General features: G+C 41.2%; 1 protein-coding gene and 2 long non-coding RNA genes across 3 annotated transcripts; 1 reads left to right on the plus strand and 2 right to left on the minus strand.

Annotated features, from left to right (window-relative positions):
• The first annotated feature begins 3,744 nt into the window (after positions 1-3,744).
• On the plus strand, positions 3,745-22,269 carry LOC148047221 (uncharacterized). Its single transcript, XR_015696116.1, has 3 exons — positions 3,745-4,003; positions 4,968-5,049; positions 22,012-22,269. It is a non-coding gene; the product is annotated as an uncharacterized LOC148047221 (long non-coding RNA).
• LOC148047222 (uncharacterized) lies at positions 7,460-12,013 on the minus strand. Its single transcript, XR_015696106.1, has 4 exons — positions 11,249-12,013; positions 10,961-11,056; positions 9,675-9,731; positions 7,460-8,479 (listed from the first exon to the last, which is right to left on the minus strand). It is a non-coding gene; the product is annotated as an uncharacterized LOC148047222 (long non-coding RNA).
• On the minus strand, positions 13,198-20,140 carry LOC106544458 (zinc-alpha-2-glycoprotein). Its single transcript, XM_087711288.1, has 6 exons — positions 19,581-20,140; positions 18,103-18,288; positions 16,182-16,454; positions 15,508-15,783; positions 14,846-15,130; positions 13,198-14,302 (listed from the first exon to the last, which is right to left on the minus strand). The coding sequence occupies exons 1-6, from the start codon at positions 19,609-19,611 to the stop codon at positions 14,124-14,126; spliced, it is 1,230 nt and encodes a 409-aa protein (XP_087567414.1). The 5' UTR covers positions 19,612-20,140; the 3' UTR covers positions 13,198-14,123.
• Positions 22,270-23,883: the final 1,614 nt, after the last annotated feature.

Genomic DNA, 23,883 nt, shown 5'->3' on the forward strand with positions numbered 1-23,883 from the left:
ACTACCCCCTAGAGTTGGAACAACTAGCACATATGTTCGAGGGGAACCTTTACCTAGTTAAGTTAGATTAATTAAATCAAAGTGTCATGATTTCTTCCCATTCACGCACTTCCTCTTCTGTTGCATTAAAATGTACTGTTCAAGGAGATCTTTCCAAGGTTGTGCACAAATTTATGCTTATAAAATTTGGAGTTAATTCAATTGCCCTGATTAATTATGAAAGATAATGTACTATTTCTCTTAGCACATAATTCCTCAGAAATCGCTAAAAAGATTGAAACATTTGATTTACTCCTGATAATTACAGTATAAGGAAAATGAGAGTTTTCAATAGGAGTTGACAGGTCATTTTCATATTAGAAGGAATTAAGCTATTTATTTTAAACTTTAAACATTGTTATTCCTTTGTCTTGCTGTATTATGCACTATATACAACTTTTTTATGACAATTAATAAACGATATCCATTCATGCAAACCCTGCACAAATGTATAGAAAATTCAAAAGCTTTGGGATAAAACAATGCTTTTGTCTTGACAATCACAGATCAGTACTTGAAAAGATCCTAGCACAAATCATGAAACAATAATTTCCTTAAAAATGTTTCTATCAGACTTTTGTAATTTTGATTGGGTAACTTTATAATGATAGAAATTGATTTGAACACAAGTATTTTAATTTTGGAGAAACACTTGACAAAGTTACCTATAACATTCTGCTTACCAAGCTAATCTTTGGCAGGATGGCAGATGAATTCTTATATTCAAGTTATGTTCATTGATGGTTCCTCAGCAAATAAATGAAGTATCAAATAAGTTGCCACAGAATCAGTCCCGTGCATGGTATTCAGTATTTTCATAAATTAGTTGCATAAAGTGAGGAATATTGATTTGCAGTTGAGTAGGGTACTAATCTCACAATGGTTCTCTAATTAGAAGAAAATGCTGGAACTCTGGCAAGCTGAAGCAATACGTAATTACTGAATCACACAAATAAACATTATATATTAGAATTATAATAAGGTCATAATAAAATAAAAGAATGTACAAGGAATATGGAGAATGGTTAACAATCTGCATAACAAAATATAATAAAAACTAAAATTTGTACTGATGAATTCAGAATCTATCCCAGGTGGTCTCTTAAAAAAAACAGGCACTTTTAGTTTTCCACTCTAGGTCAAAAGACTGGAGGGAATTGGAATTTCTCTGCAGAGGTTCCCTCCAACAGAACATCCTCCAAGAAAAAGATGGGCCCCTGCCTTAACTGCCTTCTGTGAAGTCCAGACATCTTTCTCCTGGTTAGTTATAGCAGTTATATGTGAGACAGCCCGCCCACCCCAATTCCTCCAAGTTTACAAGAGGCCCTGGGTAGCACAAAGCAAATTTTGGAAGGTAAGTAGGCTGGGACCTTGCTCATGCTTGGACTATGTGAACCAGTCGAGTTTTAGGAAGAGAATTTTTAAAAAAATATCTGCAAGAAAGCAATAACAAACTACTCCAGCAATAACAAGCTACTCAAGAACCAACCACTATCTTTGTATTGTTAAGAAACAATACGGTATGTCTTCAACATCACCAGATACTCCCATCTTTGCTCCCAGAGAACTAATGCTCTCTCGCTCTCTCTCTCTCCCCCTCCCTCCCTCTCTCTCTCTCTCTCTCTCTCACACACACACACACACACAAGTTGCCAAAACTAACCCACTGCCAAATACCTGCTACTGCCCTTTTGGATTAAAACCAAAAACCTAATCTTGTAACTCTAGAAATTAAAGTTGGAGAGATTAAGAAAAACTATATGCCCAACTTTCTTGGATGGAGCCAAAATCAATTGATGGGAGAGAACCCAAAAGGCTGCTCACAGATTAAAAAAATAGATAAAACATTAGAAGGCGATGACGAGAATAATCAGAAAAGGGAGGGTCTTAAATTCTGTAATGACCAGCAAATTAATACAGTATCCTAATATAGTAATTACAACAGAAATTCAAGGCCACTTTCTATTTTTTATCTATACTTGCATTTACTCTGCCCACTTTCTCCCTCCAGCAATAACAGGGATTCAAGGAAACTCATCTTGCCTGGAAGTATTATTGCAACAGCAGCAGCATGGCGGAATGCGCACTTACTCTTTTATGGAACACTTTTTCAGGAAGCAACTGGACTTTCTTGTTTTACTTTGAAAACGTTTCCCTTCTCCTTCAGAGCTGAAGAAGCTTCTTGGATGAGAAGCAAAACGTCTTCAAAGAAAAACACGAAAATCCAATTGCCTCCTGAAAAAGCACCTTTGGGACAACCATGACCTGGATGACTGAGAATCTCTAGACTTTTCTTGTTAGCTGCAAAGTTGTCTCTGACCCATTGCAACCCCATGGACAATGTTCTTCCAGGCGTTCCTGTCCTCTATCATCCTCCGGAGTCCTATTGCTTTAGTGACTCCGTCGAGCCACCTCATTCTCTGTTGTCCCCTTCTACAGATTTTTAGCTATGCAATTTGGGATGAACAACACCCTTCAAATGGTGTGGGAGTAGAAATGGATTTCCAGAGCAATTGCAGTCTACAGGAACTAGTTGCACCATCCAGATGACCCTGACAACACAGATAAACCTGCAAGTGCTTCAGCAACCCTCTAAAACGATGCAAATGACCAGCTGTCTTCAAGGAGTAGAAATCCTTCCATTCCCCACCATCCTGTCAGAGCTGAAGAAGCTTCTTGAATGAGAAGCGAAACGTCTTTAAAGAAAAAGAAATTCCAGTTACCTCCTGAAAAAGCATCATTGGATCAACCATGACCTGGATGACTGAGAATCTATAGACATTTATGGAATAGGTTAGCCTGGCTCTTTAGAGAGACAAACTCTGCACAGGAGGGCAGGAAAAGGAGGGAGAAGACGGCTCTGCCCCAAATCGCTCCCAAAACAGCCCAGGCCGGCGATCCCTTCCTCGGCTTTACGGGGAGCCTTCTAGTAGAAGACGCAGCATCTTCGGAGGCGGCATTCTGCTTTCTGAAACCCCGAGTTAGAGGTTTAGAGGTTTATTAGAGGTTTATTAACATTTCTAGGCCGCCCTTTTCCCTGAGGGGACTCAGGGCGGCTTACTCAGGGCGAGTTAGTCACTAGGAGTTGCTCACCACCGCCACCCACCTCCCCGGGCGGGAAGAAATCGCGGCTGAAACTGCGCCTGCGTCCTCCCAGCCGCTTTCCTCGCTAGCCGGCTGCGGACTGAAAGGATGCGCCGAGGCGGCACCCGCGGGGATGGTTTTGAGGGGGGGCGGGAAAACAATAACCTGGCCAATAGCGAAAAAGCACTTCTGTGTCGTCATCGGTTGTTGGGTAGAGACGTAAAAGGTGCTGGAGTCTCCGGGACGGAGAAACAAAGGCTCCTCCATTTCATCTTCACGCCAACCCTGCGAGGGAGTGTGGGAGAAGTGGGCTTGGCGGCGGCACCGGGATGGGATTTGAAAGCTAGCCGGCCGAGCCTCCAGCGCTGCGGTGCTGCCGTTTTGCCTGGAATTTACACCTCCAGTTTGAAAAAGGAGTGGGGAAGACTCATGGGGAGAAAACCACTCGAACGGAGAGCCAGGGGCTGAAGACGGGCAGCCATTTGGGGGGGAAAGCGCCATTTATACGCCTCCCGTAGTCCAAATTTTCCCTCAGTCCAGAGAAGTTTGGGTAGGGGTGCGGGGCTGTCTGGCTTGAAGAGTCGGACTTTTCACTCGGGTATTTCAGGTAGTGTTTCAGAGCGGTGGGATCAACATAACAACGTATCAAATCAGAGCTGCGGGATCAAAATCTTTGCTTTGGCATAAGGTCTTCCCCATTGGAATAAATTGCTTTGCGTAACCGTGAACGGCAACTCGGGGGATGGGGAAGGACAGTTATGACGCCCCTGCTGGAATAGAGGGGAGGGGAAGGAAACCCCGCGTGGAATTTTGGCGTGAAGCCGTTAAACGGTTAAACCGTCAGGCGAGAGAGAACATCAGAGGGAAGGAGAGAGCCTCGGTAGGGGGAAAATGAGGCTGAGGGAAAGGACCTGTTTAAGGCGTTGCTTGGGGTGAAAAAAGGGCTGTAGTTTTCTATGAAAGGGACGAAGTTGAGGCTTCATTTTTAGGTGCAGTTGTCAAGTGCTCCATCTAAACTAGAGGCTTTACTCTGAGCATGATATGGTTGTACAATATAGACTAGAGTGCAGAGAAGAGCAACAAAGATGATTAGGGGACTGGAGGCAAAAACATATAAAGACCGAACTGAGTTTGATGAAAAGAAGGACTAGGGGTGATATGATAGCAGTGTTCCAATATCTCAGGGGTTGCCACAAAGAAGAGGGAGTCAAACTATTCTCCAAAGCACCTGAAGGCAGAACAAGAAGCAATGGGTGAAATCGAGAGAAGCAACTTAGAAGTAAGGAGAAATTTCCTGACTGTTAGAACAATTAATCAGTGGAACAACTTGCCTCCAGAAGTTGTGAATGCTCCAATACTGGAAGTTTTTAAGAAGAGATTGGATGACCACTTGTCTGAAATGGTATTGGTTTCCTGCCTCTGCAGGGAGTTGGACTAGAAGACCTGCAAGGTCCCTTCCAACTCTGCTATTGTATTACAATTCTATAATGCTGAGGTAGATTTTTCTATGAATCAAATATAATTCAGAAGAATGGAAAGGTATGATATTGCGGGTGCTGGAATAGGAAGGAGGGGAGGGAAAGCCCTTGTGGAATTTTGGTGGGAAAATAGTTAAATTGACAGTATTAGAGAGAGAGAGAGCAAGATTGTGGGGGATGGGCAGCTGGAGGGTCTGAGGGAAGCTGAGCTGGAGCCTCAAAGGAAAAAAAAGGTTATACACTATTTGCCTCTGAAGGGAACAGGGTTAAGTTACACCTTTAAGGCACTGCTGTGACAAGAAAAGGAAAGAAGTTTCTCTGAAGGGTTAATTAAGGGTTAATTAATTAAGGCGCCTTGTCTTTTAGGCACAGCTGTGAACAATTCTGTCCATATCGTATTCCAAACACAGGAAATTAAAGAAAAGGGAGGACGGAGCCTCAGTCTCAGGTAGGAGGTATTTCATAAGGTGGCTATTTTGGGAGAGAGGGCAGGATTCTTGTGGGTTGTTATGGGGTTCAATGCTCGGCCTGTTCTTTTGCAAGATGGACTACTGAGATTAAGGGTAAGATTATTCTCTTTTTTGAGAACTTTAGCCACCCTTTGCCAGAAGATCACTTTGTTGCCAACTTTATCACCATTTTCTGACCTCTTATATTTTAGAAGAAAAAGTTAAAATTTTAGAAAGTTAAATGTAAATTGGTGGGGGAGCTCAACTATAGCATCAAAGAAATGACCAGATGCTGACTCTGGAACAGATCATGAACGTCTCATGTGGAAGATTCATCTTAAGAAGAAAGCCAGTCAGTTTCCACAATAGGAGAACAATATGAATCACTTTGGAGCTCCTGAACTTTATTGATAGAGAAAGTCTAGGATTATCACTTCATTTGAAGGGAAGATTAGAGTAAGGTGCTGTGAGTAATGGGATAAGTGTGAATATGGGAATTCCTGCCATATTTAAAGGACTGAATTCTGTACATTCACTATCAAAGTCTGATCTTTGCAATACAGAAATGTGGAAGTGTATTATGACTCAAACAAAGGAGATTTTAAAGGAGTTCCAAAAATAGTTACCAATGCTCACTATGCTGAAAAAGGTTACAAAACTATTTCCAAAATATTTGGATGCTACTGTCCATCATGTACAAAATCTCTTTGGAAGGAACAATAGTGAATTTCAGAAAGCTGTCAAAAGAGATGGCATATTGCAATAACATCTATAAAGACATTGAAGGTGTAAACCGACAGATATATTTTCCAAAAGACTCTCCAAATTTCAGTTTCTTTGGGAGGGGTCAAACCAATTTCTGCACCCGAAGACAAACAATGTAAGTCCACAGTAGATGAACACAGAATTTGGGTAGATGTATTCAAGAGGGTATTCTTACATGAATCTCTCTTCTCAATGTTGAGTAAAGATTACAGTTTCCTATTTGGAAAGCTTTGGAAAATAATTAGTACCTGGAGCTTGAAGGAAGACCTTTGATAGGTTTGTATTTTCACCCATTGTTCGTGTATGTAACTAATCTGATATTAATCCTGATTAACACACTCAATACATGGAATACTTCCCAATCAAAACATTAGAAATTTACTCAGTATACTGTTAGACCTCATGCAATATTAATGTATTAATTATTTATATATCCTATATATTAAATTTAGAGACTCCCATCTCATTCACAGAGTGGCCCTCTATAAGCCACACTGTGAGGGAGATGGGCAGTTAAGAAGTATGATTGATAAATATCATAGACATTTTAAAATTCAGTGCCTAGGCTGAAAGTGATAATTTTGTGGCTGAAGTTCTTGGGCAGGAGATCCAAATAAGCTTTACAAGAACTGCATCTTCATGGAGGGAAGTATGCAGTGGAATACCCCAAGACTCTGTTTTGGGCCCGGTACTCTTCAACATCTTCATCGATGATTTGGATGAGGGAATAAATGGGGAACTCATCAAATTTGCAGATGACGCCAAGCTGGCAGGAATAGCCAACAGTCCAGAAGATAGGCTAAAGATACAGAAGGATCTTTACAAACTTGAACATTGGGCACTATCTAATAAAATGAAATTCAATGGTGAAAAGAGTAAGGTTCTACATTTAGACAACAAAAAAGAAATGCACAGGTACAGTATAGGTGGTACCTTGCTTATAGTAGTAACTGTGAAAGGGATCTTGGAGTCCTAGTGGACAACCTTTTAAATATGAGCCAGCTGTGTGCAGCAGCTGCCAAAAAAGCCAACACAGTTCTAGGCTGCATAAAAAGGGATAGAATCAAGATCACATGAAGTGTTAATACCACTTTAAAATGCCTTGGTAAGGCCACACTTGGAATACTGCATTCAGTTTTGGTCACTACGATGTAGAAAAGATGTGGAGACTCTAGAAACTAGAGTGCAGAGAAGAGCAACAAAGATGATTAGGGGACTGGAAGAACGGTTGCAGGAACTGGGTATGTCTAGTTTAACAGAAAGAAGGACTAGTGAAGACATGATAGCAGTGTTCCAATATCTCAGGGGTTGCCCCAAAGAAGAGGGAGTCAAACTATTCTCCAAGGCACCTGAGGCTAGAACAAGAAGCAATGGGTAGAAACTAATCAAGGAGAGAAGCAACTTAGAAATGAGGAGAAATTTCCTGACAGTGAGAACAATTAATCAGTGGAACAGCTTGCCTCCAGAAGTTGTGAATGTCCCAACACTGGAAGTGTTTAAGAAGATGTTGGATAGCCATTTGTCTGAAACGGTATAAGGTATCCTGCCTAGGCAGGGGGTTGGACTCTAAGGTCTCTTCCAACTCTGCTATTGTATTGTATTGTATACGTGGAGTAAGTACAACAACAAAAATTACCCTGTGGTTAAGATGGGTGGCCAATAAATTTTATAAATAAATAAGATTTCTGGGAAACCAGTCAACTTTCCATCACATCTCCTTTTATTTCTCCTCTGAATTATTCTATGTTTTGCTTGTTTTCTCCAAGCAACCATTCAGGAGATAACATTGAGATACCTGTTTTTAATGTAAGTGTGATTATTTTTTCCCTTAGTTTTCCCAGAGAAGTTTTAACATTTTCCCTGATTTGATTTTCCTCATGTAAAAATGCTCAATATAAGAATTACTGTGAGTAAAACTGACAAGCATCTGCATTTTTCAAGATCTTTTTTGAAGAGCTTAATCTGCCTCCCACAACTTTTTTCAAAGGGGGCCATACTGGCACATGGGTGCAGATTGAATTATTCAGAGAGGTATTAGGCATTAATGGAATGGCAGGGACTGTTAGGCAGCAAGGGAGTTACAGGAGGAGCAATTAGAATTATAACAACAGAAGATGACACATAACTCATCCATCAATATTTGAATTGTTTTGATACGGTAAGCATATAAAATTGTAAGCATACACAGACCTTTATAAATATATCAGATCTTAACTCTTGCAATAGTTCTCATTAGTGACCACAATTAGGACTAGCAGCTCCGTCATTAATCGAAGTTCCTAAATGCATGTATTACAAAGAAATACTAAATGCATTATAAATATTTTTAATTTTTTTTTGTATAGTTAAACACAGGACAGGTGGCATCACAAAAAACTTGATGCATCTGAGACTTCCCCAAATAGATTGAAAAATCTATATGGTGTGAATTGCCATGGATTTGATAAATTCAGCAGCATACAGTTTTAAAAAATAATCCTCCAATTTGTTAAAACTTTTTTTTAGAAAAATTCTGATGTAAACAAAGAATTTTGGAGGTCAACTAACTTTGGAGGTCCTCCCTTTGGTTTTCTTCACCAGCAGTATTGTTGAAGACTCCTATCTGTTGCAGGGGGATTTCCTCGGGGTTACTTCTGTCTGAATTGCTGGACTCTCTGTGATTCTCTGAAGGAGAGAAAGGACAGGTGGTCAGTGATGAGGAAGTGATGTAACATTTGCTCCCAGTTGCCGAATCACACCCTTTACTAAGCCAGAAAATCTCAACCTTGGCAACTTTGAGATGTGGAGAATTTTGGAAGATGAAGTCTACACATCTTTAAGTTGCCAGATTTGAAAAACACTGGGCTAAGCATTACTATGTTGGCCACATGAGCATATGCCCAAGGGCCACTTCTCCACAAACCTGTAGTCCCTCCATGGCAGCTCAAAGTTGAACTGCAGTGGTCTTCAGGCTGGGACCATACAGAGCACATCCTGAGCAATATGTATAATAGAGGGAGCCCCCCAATGAATAATAAAAATACTGAGAGTAGACTACAATGCACCCAGATTTTCAGCCTCTTTTATGAGGGGAAAATGTACGTCTTATACTCTGAAAAATACGGTACCTCAGAACCAAAATACCTCAGAGAAAGGGGCTGATTCAAACTTGAGGGCAAATGTCTATGGAGATTCTCAGTCATCCAGGTCATGACTGTCCCAAAGATACTTTTCCAAAAAGCAACTGGACTTTCTTGGTGTTTTCCTTAAAAACATTTTGCTTTTAAGAGCCAAGGTGGCGCAGTGGTTAAATGCAGCACTGCAGGCTACTGCTAGATCAGCAGGTCAGCGGTTCAAATCTCACCGGCTCAGGGTTGACTCAGCCTTCCATCCTTCCGAGGTGGGTAAAATGAGGACCCAGATTGTTGGGGGCAATATGCTGACTCTCTGTAAACCGCTTAGAGAGACCTGAAAGGCCTATGAAGCGGTATATAAGTCCACTGCTATTGCTATTGCTATTGCTATTCTAACCCAAGAACTTTGGGACAACCTTGAGGGCAGCTTTCCTTATTACAACTATAGTTTTCTTGTTGCTAGTATGGAAGAGATTCCAAGATACTTCTGGACTATATCTTCAAGAATGACAAAACTGCCATTTGATAGTTTTTGCTTTGTTCTTTAACTAGTAACCATCATCTTAGACTGCTTAACTTAGCTTGTGACTCTCTTGAAAGAATTTGCCACAAAAAGAAGAGCACTTGAAAAGAGGGAAGACTCAGACATAATACAAAAAGCAACAGACTACCTCATAGAGTCTCCTGTCCCCATTGATTAAAAGGGGCATGTAAGAGGGAACATGTTGAGAAGAAGCATCACTCACCTGATGCTATAGCATTCTGCCCTGATGACAAGGGCCTTACATTTTTTTTCTTCAACCCTGTGGAAGATATTTTTATAATTAATGATTTATGTTTTGATTTTAAGATTTTCTCAGACAACTTAAGATATTGTAGCTAGTCCTTATTTTAACCTCAGCAAGTGGGACTGGAATTGCTGTTGCTAAGTGGCATGATCATAAAGTGTGACATCACATCACTACTCTTAGCAACAAGAATTCTGATATTTCCAGTTTCTGTCATTAACCAAATCCCACACCATTATAAAGTGAGGATATCACCATTTGCAATCTCCTTCACTGGTTTTACTTGTCGAAAGCTGGAAAAAGTTGCAAATTATGATCTTCTAACTGCAGGGTGCTGCAGTGACTGGAACTTCAGTCATAAGTATCACTTGTTCTAAATCTTTGCAAAATTGAATGGTTTTAAACAAGGACCACTTGTATTTCAATTACTACAGCTACATATGCCTCATAAAATAAAGAATGCTATCCCCCATCTTTGTCATTGAAGTGCTGCCCTAATAATGCCAAATAAAATTTGGACTAACTAAATGTCATCCTGAATGCAAGGGAAGGGTTGCAGAGGAAGTAGTGAAAGTGAAGGTAGGGAAAACGAAAAGCTAGAATAGAATTATTTTTCTACTTTTTAATTGATAGCAGCATTTTAGGAAGGGGATATTTTATCTTTAATTATATGTAGCCAAAGCCCTGCAATTCAAGTGGTCCAGCTCAATCATCTTCATCTTTCTTCTAAAGGCCCTGGACCTCTGTGAAATTTTGTCAAAGGTCTTGAACTTTCCATTTTTTCTCCAACTCTTCAGTCACAACACCAGTCACAGTCTACCAACTCTCACCAATTGTTTGTTTCCACTTTTACCCAAATCACAGGACCACAATCTTTTTAAAGATTTCCTGTCTCCTGCCCTGTCCAGGTAATACTATGCTGGACAAGCCAAATTTGCTATGTCCAGCATGCTGTCCAGATGCTGGCAGAGAGCTTCCTTTTAATCCCCTGGTAACAGTATCTCTGCAGAGGAACATCTGCATCAGTTTTTGGGGTCTTGAACAAGATAATGAAATAAGTAATGATCAATATATAAATAAGAGAATACATAATAATAAAGAAGAGTAGAGAAACCTGATTACATCCACAAAGTCAAATACTATATAACCCCACTTCCTTGGGAAGAAATTTATTAGAAAAATACAGACACCCTCCCCCCTTCTCCCCATGCACATTCCCAAAAACATATATACTGTTTACTCACTGATCCACACCGACAATCCAACAATCCCCAATAGACAGCAGCTGAGAAACACACCCAAGAATATAAAGCGCAACAGTGTGGATCCTGCATTTAAATCTGGGGAGAAAAAAGTCTCTGAAACCAAGCTTTGTCTTTATGGGAGTAAAAGGATAGCAGGAGTATTAAATGAAGTTATTAAAGCAAATTATGTTGATCAAGTTCTCCCTGGAAATTAGAAAAGGAGAGGCCATCTGGAAATACCATCCCTCCAATTATTTCCCACCTCCCAGGAAATGATGCTATACTCACCAAAGAAATACAGCAAACCCATAAGGTTAAGTATCAGAAGCAGAAGTCCAACAAAGCCGAGTATCCCTTTATGTAAGAAAGTACATATTGGGGGGGGGGGGAGAAGGAAAATTACTAAAAGGGAAACCCAGATATGCTTTTCTTATGATGGAGGAGATCTAAGTTTGTTTTTTGAATAATATATAAAAATTATAATTTTCGGGAACATCTCAGAAGCAGCTTCCCTTCCTTCTATCCTGTCTTTGAATACCCCCTTTGGGCTTAGAAATGAATTCACATGTCTCTCTTCTCTCCTGGGGCTGAGGTGTTTGCAGGCTTATCTTGCCTCGGATGCAGAATGTGACTGGTAAAGCAGGAAATGTTTGCCAAGAAGGGCAACATTTGTGTTATTGTCCCTGCCGTTTTCATGACAGCACTTAATTGATCTTAGCTGATTTTTTTTTTAAATGGGAAATTGGACCAGGTAATTCTAAGATGGCAACCAACAAACAGGTTCTAAGTTAAACCAAGAGTTGAAAGTAGATTAATGAAACTTTACTTCCATATGGTGTAAACTGCACATTCGCATATGGAACTACCCAAGACCACACTTGAAATCAGAAAAGAAGTTTATTCATGTATTTGCAAACATGGGTGCACAAAAAGTGGACCGGAACAAAGCATTCATCAGCTTTTATCCCCTGACACAAGTTATATATAATACATATTTTTGCTTTAGGCCGCTTCCCTCAATAGCCTTTAGCATAAATGTGGCACCCCACCTCTCACAACTCTAGATGCCCTGCATCCCGTGGCACGACAAAACTGCGCTGGTCAAAATCGCAGCAATAAAATCACGGCGCTAAAGCCGCGACGTCATCACCGCGCGTCATCACCGCCACGACAACAGCGCGGCAACAGAAGGGTGCTTTAAAACGGCGCCGCGGCAGAAAGCCAACTTCATTTAAGGTAAGCATTAGGATTAAATTTAGGGGTTTGTTTTAGGGTTAGGTTTAGCGTTAGGTTTAGCGTTAGGGTTAGCGTTAGGGTTAGGGTTAGATTTAGGGTTAGGGTTAGGGTTAGGGTACTAAGTGCTTGGGAATGCGCGATTTTGCCCTCCGCGATTATGTCATCGCGGTAGGGTCGCGTTTTTCCTTAGCACTTAGAACAGCGCGAATTAGTCTTCGCGCTTTTGTCTCCGTGCAGAAGGGCTTCGCGGATTTGTGGTGGAACCCTGCATCCGGGCTCTCTCTGGACAGTGCATCAACTCTTCCTTAGGAGCCTGCAGTGATCATAATATGGCCACAGGGAGGGCACCAGAAACAAATGTCCCCTCATTTCCCCTCCCCCTTTACTGTGAATGGTCAAAACAAAACTGTCAGAATTCAACACTGGATGCCAGGTTTAAAAACTTGGATACTTTTAATTAAACACATTTAACAAAAAAAAGATTTGTTAATGGTCCCATTTCCTGGAGAAAATAATTTGTGGAGAAAAGCATAACATAAAGTATGAGTCTTAAAAAAATATTTTATTTGACTACAATTTCCCTTTTTCCAGCTTGCCCAGCACAAGCAAAATTGCTATGATTTATCTGCTGGCTAGAGACAAATTACCATCTTCCCCATTTTAGTTCACTGCTTGCCCTTGTTCCATAATTATCTGCATCTATCCTCATTAACTTTATGGCAGAAAAGTACAAGGAGGAATAGTTCACTCACTGTATACTGTATTGAAATTTCTTTCATCTGCAGGAAAAGAATCAGAATTAGGATTGGAAGTAATGTCTAGAAGCATATCCTTTTCCAGCTTTTTCCCACGAACCCTGACAGAAGAGCTGTTGAGATCTCTTAGAAGTTGCATTGAGTAATGGTTTGCAGATATCTATAAGCCTCCACTACTGTTCTTAGAGCTACTTGGTTCAGGTAGGGCCATCCCTGGTGCACCAACTTACTCTACTCTACTCTGCCAAGTAGAGTCATCTCTTGCTGTGATTCCAGGATGTGTAAGCTATGGACTTACATCTTCAAAGCCAGATCTATAGTCAGTACCAAGATAGAGAATTCCAAATGCTAAGATATTTTCTGATAACTAGCACTTTCATGTTGCAAAAGTTTAATCTACCCTTGTTCCTCTCTATCCAATCTCTTAACAATTCTTAGAATCTCCTAAAGGTGCTTTTTCAAAAAGCAACTTGATTTTCTTGGATTTCCCCCCCTTTAAAACATTTTGCCTCTCATTCAAGAAGCTTCTTTGCTGTTCCTTGCCCAAGAAAATCCAAGTGTCTACCATTTGCAACTTACCAGAAGATAGCAAAGTACATATGTTAATAACCGATCACATCTCCATCTCCCCTTTTTAAGAGTAAAAACCAGAGAGCAAAACTCGACTCTTTGCTAGCACTTATGATGTTACTTAGTTTGGTATGTAATGGTAAGTACTTAGTAATGAAATATCTGTAAGAAAGTGAGCTTAAAGAGCACCAAGGACCCATCATTTCAACCCTGAGCTACCAATATTTTATTAAAAACAAGATCAAATGTATGCCAACCTACCTGGAGATGCTTGGGAAGTTTTTATTTGTATGTGTACCACTAAAGGAAAAAATCAGACAGAGGGAAATGAAATTATGCCCAATTGCAAGAGTCATTCAGTCTGGCAAGAAGAGCTCCTGGTCAGAGGTTTCTCAGGGATTTTCTCATTGCCCCAGAAAGGGAAGGGGCCACTAGCTATTCTCATTAGCAGAAGGGAAAGGCTTTCCAAAAACCAAGAAAAGACCCCATTCCTTCAGTGGAACCTCACCCTCTCTGACCACCACCACCCATAACCACTATGAGACAATTAAGATGCTCATCAGAAGGGTGTGGGAGTTTGGGATGAGAATAATTATTTCTACCTAATAAATCAGTGCAACATCTCTCATAAGGAAAATATGCAATGTGGGCTTATGTGAATCCCCCAGCAAGAAATTCTCTCCAACTACAACATACTTACCCAAGCACAGACCCCATCCAATAGCTAGGACCATGAGAATGGCTGCCAGAACAGTGATTATAATAGACACTGGGTGGGGTGCTTAAAGAAGAAGAAGAAAAAAAAACTCGCCTTATTGGTGAGACGGCTGGCACATAAATGTAATAAAAATGAATCTAAATAGAAAATATGTATGTGTTTCTATTATGGAGAATTCAAAGCACATAAATTAGTTCATGTTCATGAACTTGGGATATCGCAGGAAAAGACAACTCGCCTACCGTTTACTGTTTCAGCTTGGAGGTAATACTATCTTCCTAAAGATTTACCTTAACCTAAATTTAAATTTACCTAAGGACAAAATTATTGCACAGCAAACACAGATAAGATGGAAAGGCAGCCCCTAGCTTGGGTCTTTGACTATAACATTAGTTCTAGGATCTTGAAGGTGGGAGGGATATTATGGAATGGAAACAGTGCTGCGCAAAACAAAGTCAAACTTAGCAGCTATCCACTAAGACTCAGATTTTGCCTGGAGCTATCAATGAGACTGCAACACAGCTAAAGGTCTCTGGACTACTGTTTCTTCCTCTTTGGTGAGAAATCCTCTGCCTTTCCAGCTTTCTATCTTTCCAAAATACTCACCAGGCACCATCAAAACCACCTTCAGAGGACTCTTCAGGCTGTCATGCTCTACATGACACTGGAAGTGATTCCGTTCACCAGGATTAATCGTAATGCTGAGCCAGAAGTGATATGTTCCATCTGAGCTGGGGGCAACTAATCCATGCAAAGTGTCCTTCAGATAGATTTCTCCATCCTTCCTCCAGGTTGCTTTGATATCCTTGGGGAAGAAACCATCCACTCGGCAGATGTGGGTTTCTCTTTGGCTGGCCTCTGTCTTACCTGTGACTGTCACTGATGGGGGCTCTGCAGAAATGACAGGATCAGAGTAAATATGGAGCATTTCCATGGATAGAATGTGAATTTCACTAGTAGGAAAAACTTCCTAAATAATCTCAACTTTTCTCTATGTTCAAGCCCTGAGGAAGAAACCCTCCAATCTCTTAATCCTTAATCCCTTTATCACACCTGTTCCAGTGCTACAGTACCGTTTATGGTGGAACAAAGAGATGATATAATGTCACAGTTAGGGCATACCATCACACAGGTGGGCTTTGTCATGGGCTCAGATTTAGAATATAAGTCACTCAAAGAAGGACCTAAGTGTGTCTACTTTAGAAGAAATGTGTAAAGAATTGTTGCATTTTCAGGAAGCTCCTCTCCCCAAAGTATCTCATCCAAACCTTTTCTCAGCAGAACTTCCTTCCCATATGTGATGCGTCTCCTCAGCATTTCAATGCAAGTTTCCTCCAAGTAGTATTTTATGTGCTTGGCAACTGATGGTTTCCCTTCCAATTTCCTCTTGGACAATTGAGCTGCCGTATCAGATGCTATCCAGCTGAGTGTCTCCTTGTCAAAGCTGATAAAAGTCCTCCCATCATAACTGTCCTGGTCAGAACCTCCTCGTAGCTGATCATAACTCAGTTTACAACCATACCTCCACTGCAAGGTGTGAAATCCTGAGGAGATACATAAGAAAGCAGAGAGATTAGAGTGGATATGACTGGTGATGAACACACCACTGGAAAATATGAAGGGTTAGGTTGGGGATAAACCATCCTGAAGAACGTCAATGAGGTCCCTACAAATCAAACCTAACAGATTTATCACAGTGAAGTGTTCTTCCCTATTAGAATGTGGAGAAAGGTGTTTTCTCTAGAGTTTTCCTTAACCACCCAACCCCATATTCTGGACCCTCTTCCAACTCTCCCTATAGCAAAGAGGAGCAGGATTTGTATTTCTGAATGGAGAAGCATACCTGACTTTTCTGACTTTCCTTTATGGAGTAGCAATTCCCCTCCCTCCCATTCTGCTGCAGAGATGGAGACCTTGTGTCCTTCCCCCCACAATTACTCACCCTCACTGTGGTTGTAGTACTTCTGTAAGGTTACCAGGTTTCTCCCAAAGTCCTGTTCTGCCTTCTTTGCTATTCCAGTGTATTCCTCCCAAAGCGGCTCCTCTTTCTTCACCTTCTCCATCCAAGGCACTAGAGAGAGATACTCTTTCGTGTTGCTGTCATAGTGAGCGATGGGCTGCCCATCCACAGACTCCAGGATGCTAAACTGGGGCAGCCCTTGGCTGGGCTTTGAAACAAAGGTGTAGGAGTAATAGAGGGAGTGCGAGGAGGAGGCTGGAGAGACCAAAGAGGACAGAGTTATGGATATCTGCAAATGGAACCTCCCTCCCTTACTGCTCTCCAGGTGAATGTGCAAAGAGCCCCTTCCAAACTAGCTTCCTCTTTGGGATAGGCAGAAGAATTGTTGTCCAACACTTTTCATATGTCAGAATTTGGGGTGAGGTGAAGAAGAGAGATATCTCCATTTCATGATTAACACACTAGAAACTATTTTTGACATGTATCCAGGAACCAATAGTTTTGCAAGGGAATAGCAACCTCAAATTATCACCATTGTGCCAGCACTGAAATTTATTTTCAAAAACTAGTGAGTCACATTTGTTTCCTGAGTTCAGTGGTAGAGCAGGGATTTAAATGGAGGTTAAGACAAGTCCTTTAGTGGGTGGAAAACTGATAATGGGTAGATAAAAAAATAAAACAGTCCAATTACAGTGTTTTCCTGAAAAGATGACATTGAATTTTAGCTAATTCTCCCAAAGAAAGAGTAGATATATTTTTGTATAGTTGTATGACCACAACTGCTGCAATGCCCAGCTTCTTCATTTCTCACATCAGAGTTGTTGTCTGTTTCCTCAGACTTAGTGCCATGTGTGAACTCCCACTCTCTCTCAATGCCCCAAGAATGGCTCTGTGGATCAGCCATTCTAACAAAGGAAAGGGAAGGAAAAGAAAAATGATTACAAGCCTCAGAGAGAGAAAAAGATGAAATTGCACTGAGGAGCCTCTTTCCTTTTCCTTCAGTTTTTGGAAGCAAATGGCGAGGTAGGAGAGACCAGGAAAGTCCAATGAAGGAACAGAAGATGAAGTGAAGCCAGAGTCTCTCCATCAGGTTGGGAAGAGATCTTGTATCCTCTTAACAGAATAACAGTTGGACAGGGACCTTGAAGATCTTCTAGTCCGACCCCCTGCTGAAGCAGGAGACCCTATACCATTCCAGACAAATGGCTATCCAATCTCTTCTTAAAAGCTTAAAAGAAGAGTACCCACAACTTCTGAAGGCAATAGCAATAGCAGTAGACTTATATACCGCTTCATAGGGCTTTCAGCCCTCTCTAAGCGGTTTACAGAGAGTCAGCATATTGCCCCCAACAATCTGGGTCCTCATTTTACCCACCTCGGAAGGATGGAAGGCTGAGTCAACCCTGAGCCGGTGGGATTTGAACCGCTGAACTGCTGATCTAGCAGTAGCCTGCAGTGCTGCATTTAACCACTGCGCCACCTTGGCTCTTGAAGGCAAGTTGTTCCACTGATTAATTGTTCTTACTGTTTGGAAATTTCTCATTTCTAGATTGAAACTAATCTGTCCTTGATTAGTTTCCATCCATTGCTTCTTGTCCTGCCTTCTGGTGCTTTGGGGAATAGGTTGACCCCCTCTGCTTTGTGGCAGCCCCTCAAATATTGAAACACTGCTATTGTCTCACCAGGAGTCCTTCTTTTCACTAGACTTAATTATTTTTCTTTAAACAGGGATCCCCTTTGTCTCTTTGTTGCCTGAAGCAACCAGGCAGTTTTTCAGATCTTTGTTGAGTTTACTCTCCATTTTTTGATAGCCCCCACCAAGTGCATTTCACATAAAGAATCACCAGGATTGAGATAGGAACAAATCCTGCTTTCCTTCCCTCTTCCACGATACGATACTCACCACAGCAGTCCTCCGGCTGGAGAGCCAGGAATATCAGGATCAAAATTGGTTGTTTCTGGGAGGATCCTGCTGGGCTTCGACAGCTTCTGTTCCTTTCATAGCTGAGAGGTGGAAATGGCTCAAGAAGAGTCCCGGGAGAGCCTTCTGCAGTCAAGCATGAGCTCATGTTGATGGAAATGCGAGAAGCTGAAAAGAGACACCCAGTACAAAATAAACATTTGTGAAAATTGGCACTTCTTTTCCCTTTGCACACATGCACACCCCTTGTTCTATCCCTAGGGTTATGTTCCCATCCTTTCCTAGTCTTGCAGAGACTCTAATCCATCCTTCAGAACACAGATAGCAATAGCAATAGCAGTTAGACTTATATACCGCTTCATAGGGCTTTCAGCCCTCTCTAAGCGGTTTACAGAGTCAGCATATTGCCCCCAACAACAATCCGGGTCCTCATTTTACCCACCTCGGAAGGATGGAAGGCTGAGTCAACCCTGAGCCGGTGAGATGCCCCATGGTTAGTAATGTCCTTGACTAGTGCACTTCATAGCCACTGAAACCCTATCCTCCTCTGGAACTTAACCAAGCTGGTTCCATTTGATCCCAAGAGATCCCATAGATCTCTGCATGAAGAACCATTCAGGGATGCTGGATTAATGAGCTGTGACACTATCACCCCCACACTGGATCAATGGCTGCCTTCTGGCTAATTCATTTCATGTTATTATGCCACATGGTTTCTTTCTATTGTCAAGAATATTTTTTTATCCCAATTCAAGCTCAGACTATGCGAGAACAATCTCTCATATTTTTACATTTTCTTTTGTATCTGCTTCCTTTTTTTAAAGAAAAGTTTGAATTAAACCTATATGGAGTGTACTGTGGGGAAATCTTTTAATACATTAAATATATAAATGTGCTTGTATGTGTGGTTCTCTGTTACTTTGAGTTGGTCTCTTAGGCTGCAATTAAGGCATCTTGTGCCCATTCACACATTTCCCTTTAGGGAAGTTTGCATAACTCTGTTGGATTCTTCCATTTCAAATAATATTGCTCATTTAAATAATGACCTTGCTGTGACTCTTCTATAGAGATAGAAGACATACCACTTTGGTTCCTTTTAAGTGATCTTGGAAAATTCCCCAACATGCACATTCAACCTTATCTATTTTTCACTTCACATGAAAATAGTAATAAACTGAGTGGTAATTCCTAGCAGTTCAAGCCTTGATGCCTCCAGGGGATGGGCCAAATGTGGACTCAGTCTTCCCCTGTTTTGATATTAAGTGTCAATTTACTTGGCATTAAAGTCTGGGTTTAATTTTCCAAGAGAAAAATGTTCATTTCCTATCTGAAGAGCAGAGTTCTGATTTCAGCCATTTCACAAGATCCGGTCTTTATTTTGCAGGAATAGGGCTGGACATCCCCCCCCCCAGTTTTCCTAATCAATGAAGCCCACCCACACCCTATTGACCCATACTCACCTTTTCCTGGTTTCTGAGAATTCCTGGACATGCTTCATTTCCACATCAGATCAGTTGCTGTGAAACTTCGCTGAGATTTCTTTGATACTAGAATTAGGCTAGTGAAACTTTCTGGCAATTTCCGAATGTTTACACTTTGTAGGCTCACTTCTTATAGTCTCTTTCTTGTGATCAAGGAATTTCTCCACAGGTTTCTTCCCTACAAAACATTTCTTCTAGGTCCAGTTCAGCACCCCTGCGTCTTCAGGCTCACTTGGTTGAAACCTCCTTAGTGTCCTCTCTGCTGGAATCAGCCTGGCCAGATCTCTGGAGTTGTCCCAGCTTTGTCTCAATGCAGAGCCAGAGGTATCCTACCTTGTGAGAAACCTGGGGAAAAATGATCACACTGGAGCTAGAAAGACCTGCTACCCTTCATCCTCTTCCCTGAAAATTTCAAAATGCGTTTATTTGCAAAAATAAGTTCTTTAAGGGACAACTCTCAGTGAGTTGTCCCTTAAAGCTCAACAGTGAGAGTGAATTTGACAGCTGCAGAATTTAAATCTGCACCATACCAGAAACGCTTCTCTTCCTCCAGTCTCACCCTGAAAATTCAACTCCTTGTTTCCTGAACATCGGCTTTGATCCCTGGTCTGCCCTAGGACTTTGCTCTTATAAAAAGTTATAAAAATCCTATGCATTGAGCTTTGCTTCCTGATTGGCAATTTGCCTACTCAGGGAAAGGATATTTTTCTCTGAGAATTGAAGGCCACACCAACATGGACTTTGTAGTATTGATAAATAGCATGGCTTTTCTTGTATTTTAATTTGATTTATACCAATAAAGGAGAATATTTGTAGTTCAGGATTGAAATGAAGGGTGCTCTTTTGCTTGTTTTCTTGCAGATATTTCATTACGCAAACTAAGTAAAATAATCTGTGCTATAGAACCAATAGTTTTGCAAAATTGTAATAACCTTAAATTATCACCACCTTACCAATAGTGAAATAAATTTCAAAACCTTTGTTTCCTGATTCCAATGGTTGAACGGGGATTTAAATGGTGATTAAAGATACACCTTTAGTGGTGGAAAACTGGTCTTGGGTGGATTAGTAAAATAATTCAGTTATGGTACGTTCCTGTGTTGAAAAAAATGTCCTGGATTCAGCTCCAAGTGGGGAAAAAGACACTGGAGGCATGGAGGCTGCTTGGAAAGCTGGTTTATTGGTGGACAGGAGTCCTGAACAGAAAAGGTGATCACATGCTTCAATGTTGGTGGAGAAGAGAAGGGAAGCTGAGTCCCTGGTTTTATCCCCCTCTGGCCTTTGATCTTGAGCTTATATTCTGATTGGTTGTCAGACTCCCATGAAGCCATGCAGGGGCAACTCTATAGGCTGCGTTTTGAATCCAGGTTTGGTTGAGTTCTCAGATGCCATGTGGTGAGTTGGGTAAAGTGCCAATATTATCATGCCTTAATCCCATCCCCCTGGAGCTGAAGGGGAGAACTCTTTATTATGTAAAGGGAGTGGCTTGGCCTTCTTAATGGCCCATTGACAAAGGGGGGGGAAGCAGGAAGCTGCAGTAAGTTTCTCTTTAAAACGTTTCTCTTTTTCACATCCAGGGAAATATAATATTCTGCCTTTTCAATGTTTCCTAGGATATTTCATTTTTCTGGGAGAGGGTTGGGTGATAACTTTCCACACCTGGAAAGAAGATAACCTTTTGGGCTAATTCTCCCAAAGGAAGAGTAGACCTTTTTGTGTGTGTTGTTTTTAGTATAGTAATACAACATACACACAAAAACAACTGTTGCAATACCCAGCTTCTTCATTTTCTCCTATCAGAGTTGTTGACTGTTGAAACCTCAGTTGTTCCCTCAGGCTTTGTGCCATGTGTGAACTCCCCACTCTCTCCCAAAGCTCCAAGAATGCCTCTGGGGATCAGACATTCTACTGGGGGAAAGAAAAAGTGATACAAGCCTGAGAGCGATATACATGTGGGGCTGCACCTAGGAGACCCTTTTCTTTTCCTCCCAATTTCTGGAGGCAAATAACAAGGCAACGACCAGGAAGCTCCTATAAGAGAACAGAGGAGGAATCGAAGACAGGGTCTCTCCTTCAATTGGGAAAAGGTTGTGCACCCTCTTTAAACACTGTTCCCTTTGTCTCCTTGTCTGAGGTCAGGCAGATTTTCAGATCCCCTGCTGAGTCCTCCCACCATCAACATTTCACAGACAGAACAGCCAGCCAGCCTGGGGTGGGGACAAAACCCTTCCTTCCCTCTTTTAGGATACTCACCAGAGTAGCGCTTCAGCAGGAGAGCAGGATCAGCAGGAGCTCCAACATTAATGTTGTTGGGACGGATCGTGCTGGACCTTGGCAGTGTGTGATCTTGTGGAAGAGTGAACTCATCACCTGGTATAAGCAGGCTTTTTTTCTTCTTCCTGGAATCTAGAGCTTTGGTTCAACTTGGGCAGGAAGGCTAAAACAGCCCCATCATCTCCTTCATTGGAGGGTTTATTTTATAAAAAGGAAACTGAAAACAAGCATGAGTGTCGATTAAGAAGAGTTATACTAAGAAGATAACAGAAGACTCTGGGAGAGGTACCTTCAAATCAAAGATCGGCATCTCGACAGCTGCCCTCTGCCAGAGAGAGAAAACAGCAATTCTTGGAACTGCAAAACCTTTGAGAAGCAAAGCTGAGAGGTGGGGAGAAACCACACAGAAACCAAGCAAGTCTGCAAAGCAAACTAGGGCTACTGTGTGTAGCAGCCCAGATGCAGAGTGCTACAAACCAGTGTGATAATAAAGTTCTGAAATTCAGAATAATTAGGTTATCTCATTCTTTCAAATCCTTTAAGTTCTTGATTTTAAATCCTGGCCTTTATTTATTTTTGTTTGTCTATCATCTATCTATCATCTACTTATCATCCATCATCATCTATCTCTATCTATCATCTCTATCTATCTATCTATCTATCTATCTATCTATCTATCTATCTATCTATCTATCTATCTATCTATCTATCTATCCACAAATGTGCATCAAATGGTGAGGCCAGCCAGGAGGAATGGGAGGTGGAAATGATAATGGAAGCAGACTAGATCACCAAACTGACTTATACCAGGAACTTCAAGGCTGTTTGCCCTGAGAATGGAATGGTACCAGTTTCATACCTCAGAGTTTCTCAAAACATCTTACCGACATCACATTGGCTGGCTGGGAAGGACTGGTCATGGCGGGAAGGATCGAGAGTTGGAAAGAATAACTATGTATTTTGCGCAGGAACACCAGATTCCGCTTGACTTTGCTGCAACCAGTTTCTTTCAGTAGAAATTCCTTTGCTTCAACCAAATGAAGTCAGGAGTTCTATTTTCTTGAGAGAGCAAACTGGCAAGTCTGACATTGAGATTGTATTGAAGGGGGAGGTCAAGAGATATTTTGGGACAATTACTAGAATCCATTTTCATCTGCTGTGAACTCCTCAACCCTCCTTTGCTGCTTTACTGGTAAACCTGATGGCAAAAGCTTCAATTACCCTGCAGATGGCAGGATGTGGTTATCTTTTGAGCTAACTGCCAATTGTGGCGAGTGCTAAGAGATAAATTCCTAGAAGACTAAAGCCTAACTGCTAAAAGCACAATTACAGTAGACTTCCTGAATATGCAAAAATGAATGAAACAGACTAGTTGTTTTTAATAGCCTATATTGTCTCTTCTCTGTTTATTTCCTTGTACTCAGACTGTCTATAGAAGCTTACTAGACTGGTCAAGATCTTGCCCTCAAAAACCGTTGCTGAACTTTCTGTGTTTGACCTGATTCTGCAGACTCTTAATAAAGATGTTTGGAGTTTGGGTGATTGAGAAGGAAAAAGGATGCTGAAGGAGATTTTTCTCAAACAGTGTCATCAGCAAACCTGTCTCCTCTATTAGTCATGCCTGTTTCCAGATCATTTATAAATATCTTAAAAGCATCAGTCCTAGAATGGGACCCTGTGGGTCCCTATTAGTTTTGACCCTCCATTGTGAGAAATATTCATTTACTAACAGTGTTTCTTTTCTATTCTTTAGTCAGTTACTCATCCAAAACAGGACCTGCCCTTTTCCCAAAGGTGCTTTTTCAAAAGGCAATTGGGCTTCTTTTTTCTTTGAAGTCGTTTTGCTTCTCATCCAAGAAGGGTCTTCAGTTCTGACTGAGTGGGAAAAGATGAGTGGGAAAATCAGATGCCTGTTGAGACCCCGTAAATTTAGAATCCCACCCCCCCGAAGCTTTCAGGATTATAAGCAGCATTGAATAGAATCCCTTTCTCCACTGTTCCCAAGGAA

This window comes from Thamnophis sirtalis, unplaced genomic scaffold (genome assembly GCF_051295495.1).
Source record: "Thamnophis sirtalis isolate CommonGarterSnake01/CBP01778 unplaced genomic scaffold, rThaSir2_p1.2 scaffold_3, whole genome shotgun sequence".
Taxonomy (NCBI): Eukaryota; Metazoa; Chordata; class Lepidosauria; order Squamata; family Natricidae; genus Thamnophis; species Thamnophis sirtalis.

Excerpts from the sequence above, each read along its gene's own strand:
- LOC106544458 (XM_087711288.1), bottom strand. The coding sequence starts at position 19,611 with ATGTCCAGGAATTCTCAGAAACCAGGAAAAG. Across the intron at positions 16,455-18,102 it reads CCAGCCGGAGGACTGCTGTG|CCTCCTCCTCGCACTCCCTC; the intron begins GTGAGTATCGTA and ends TGGTCTCTCCAG. Across the intron at positions 14,303-14,845 it reads GGTGGTTTTGATGGTGCCTG|CACCCCACCCAGTGTCTATT; the intron begins GTGAGTATTTTG and ends TTCTTCTTTAAG.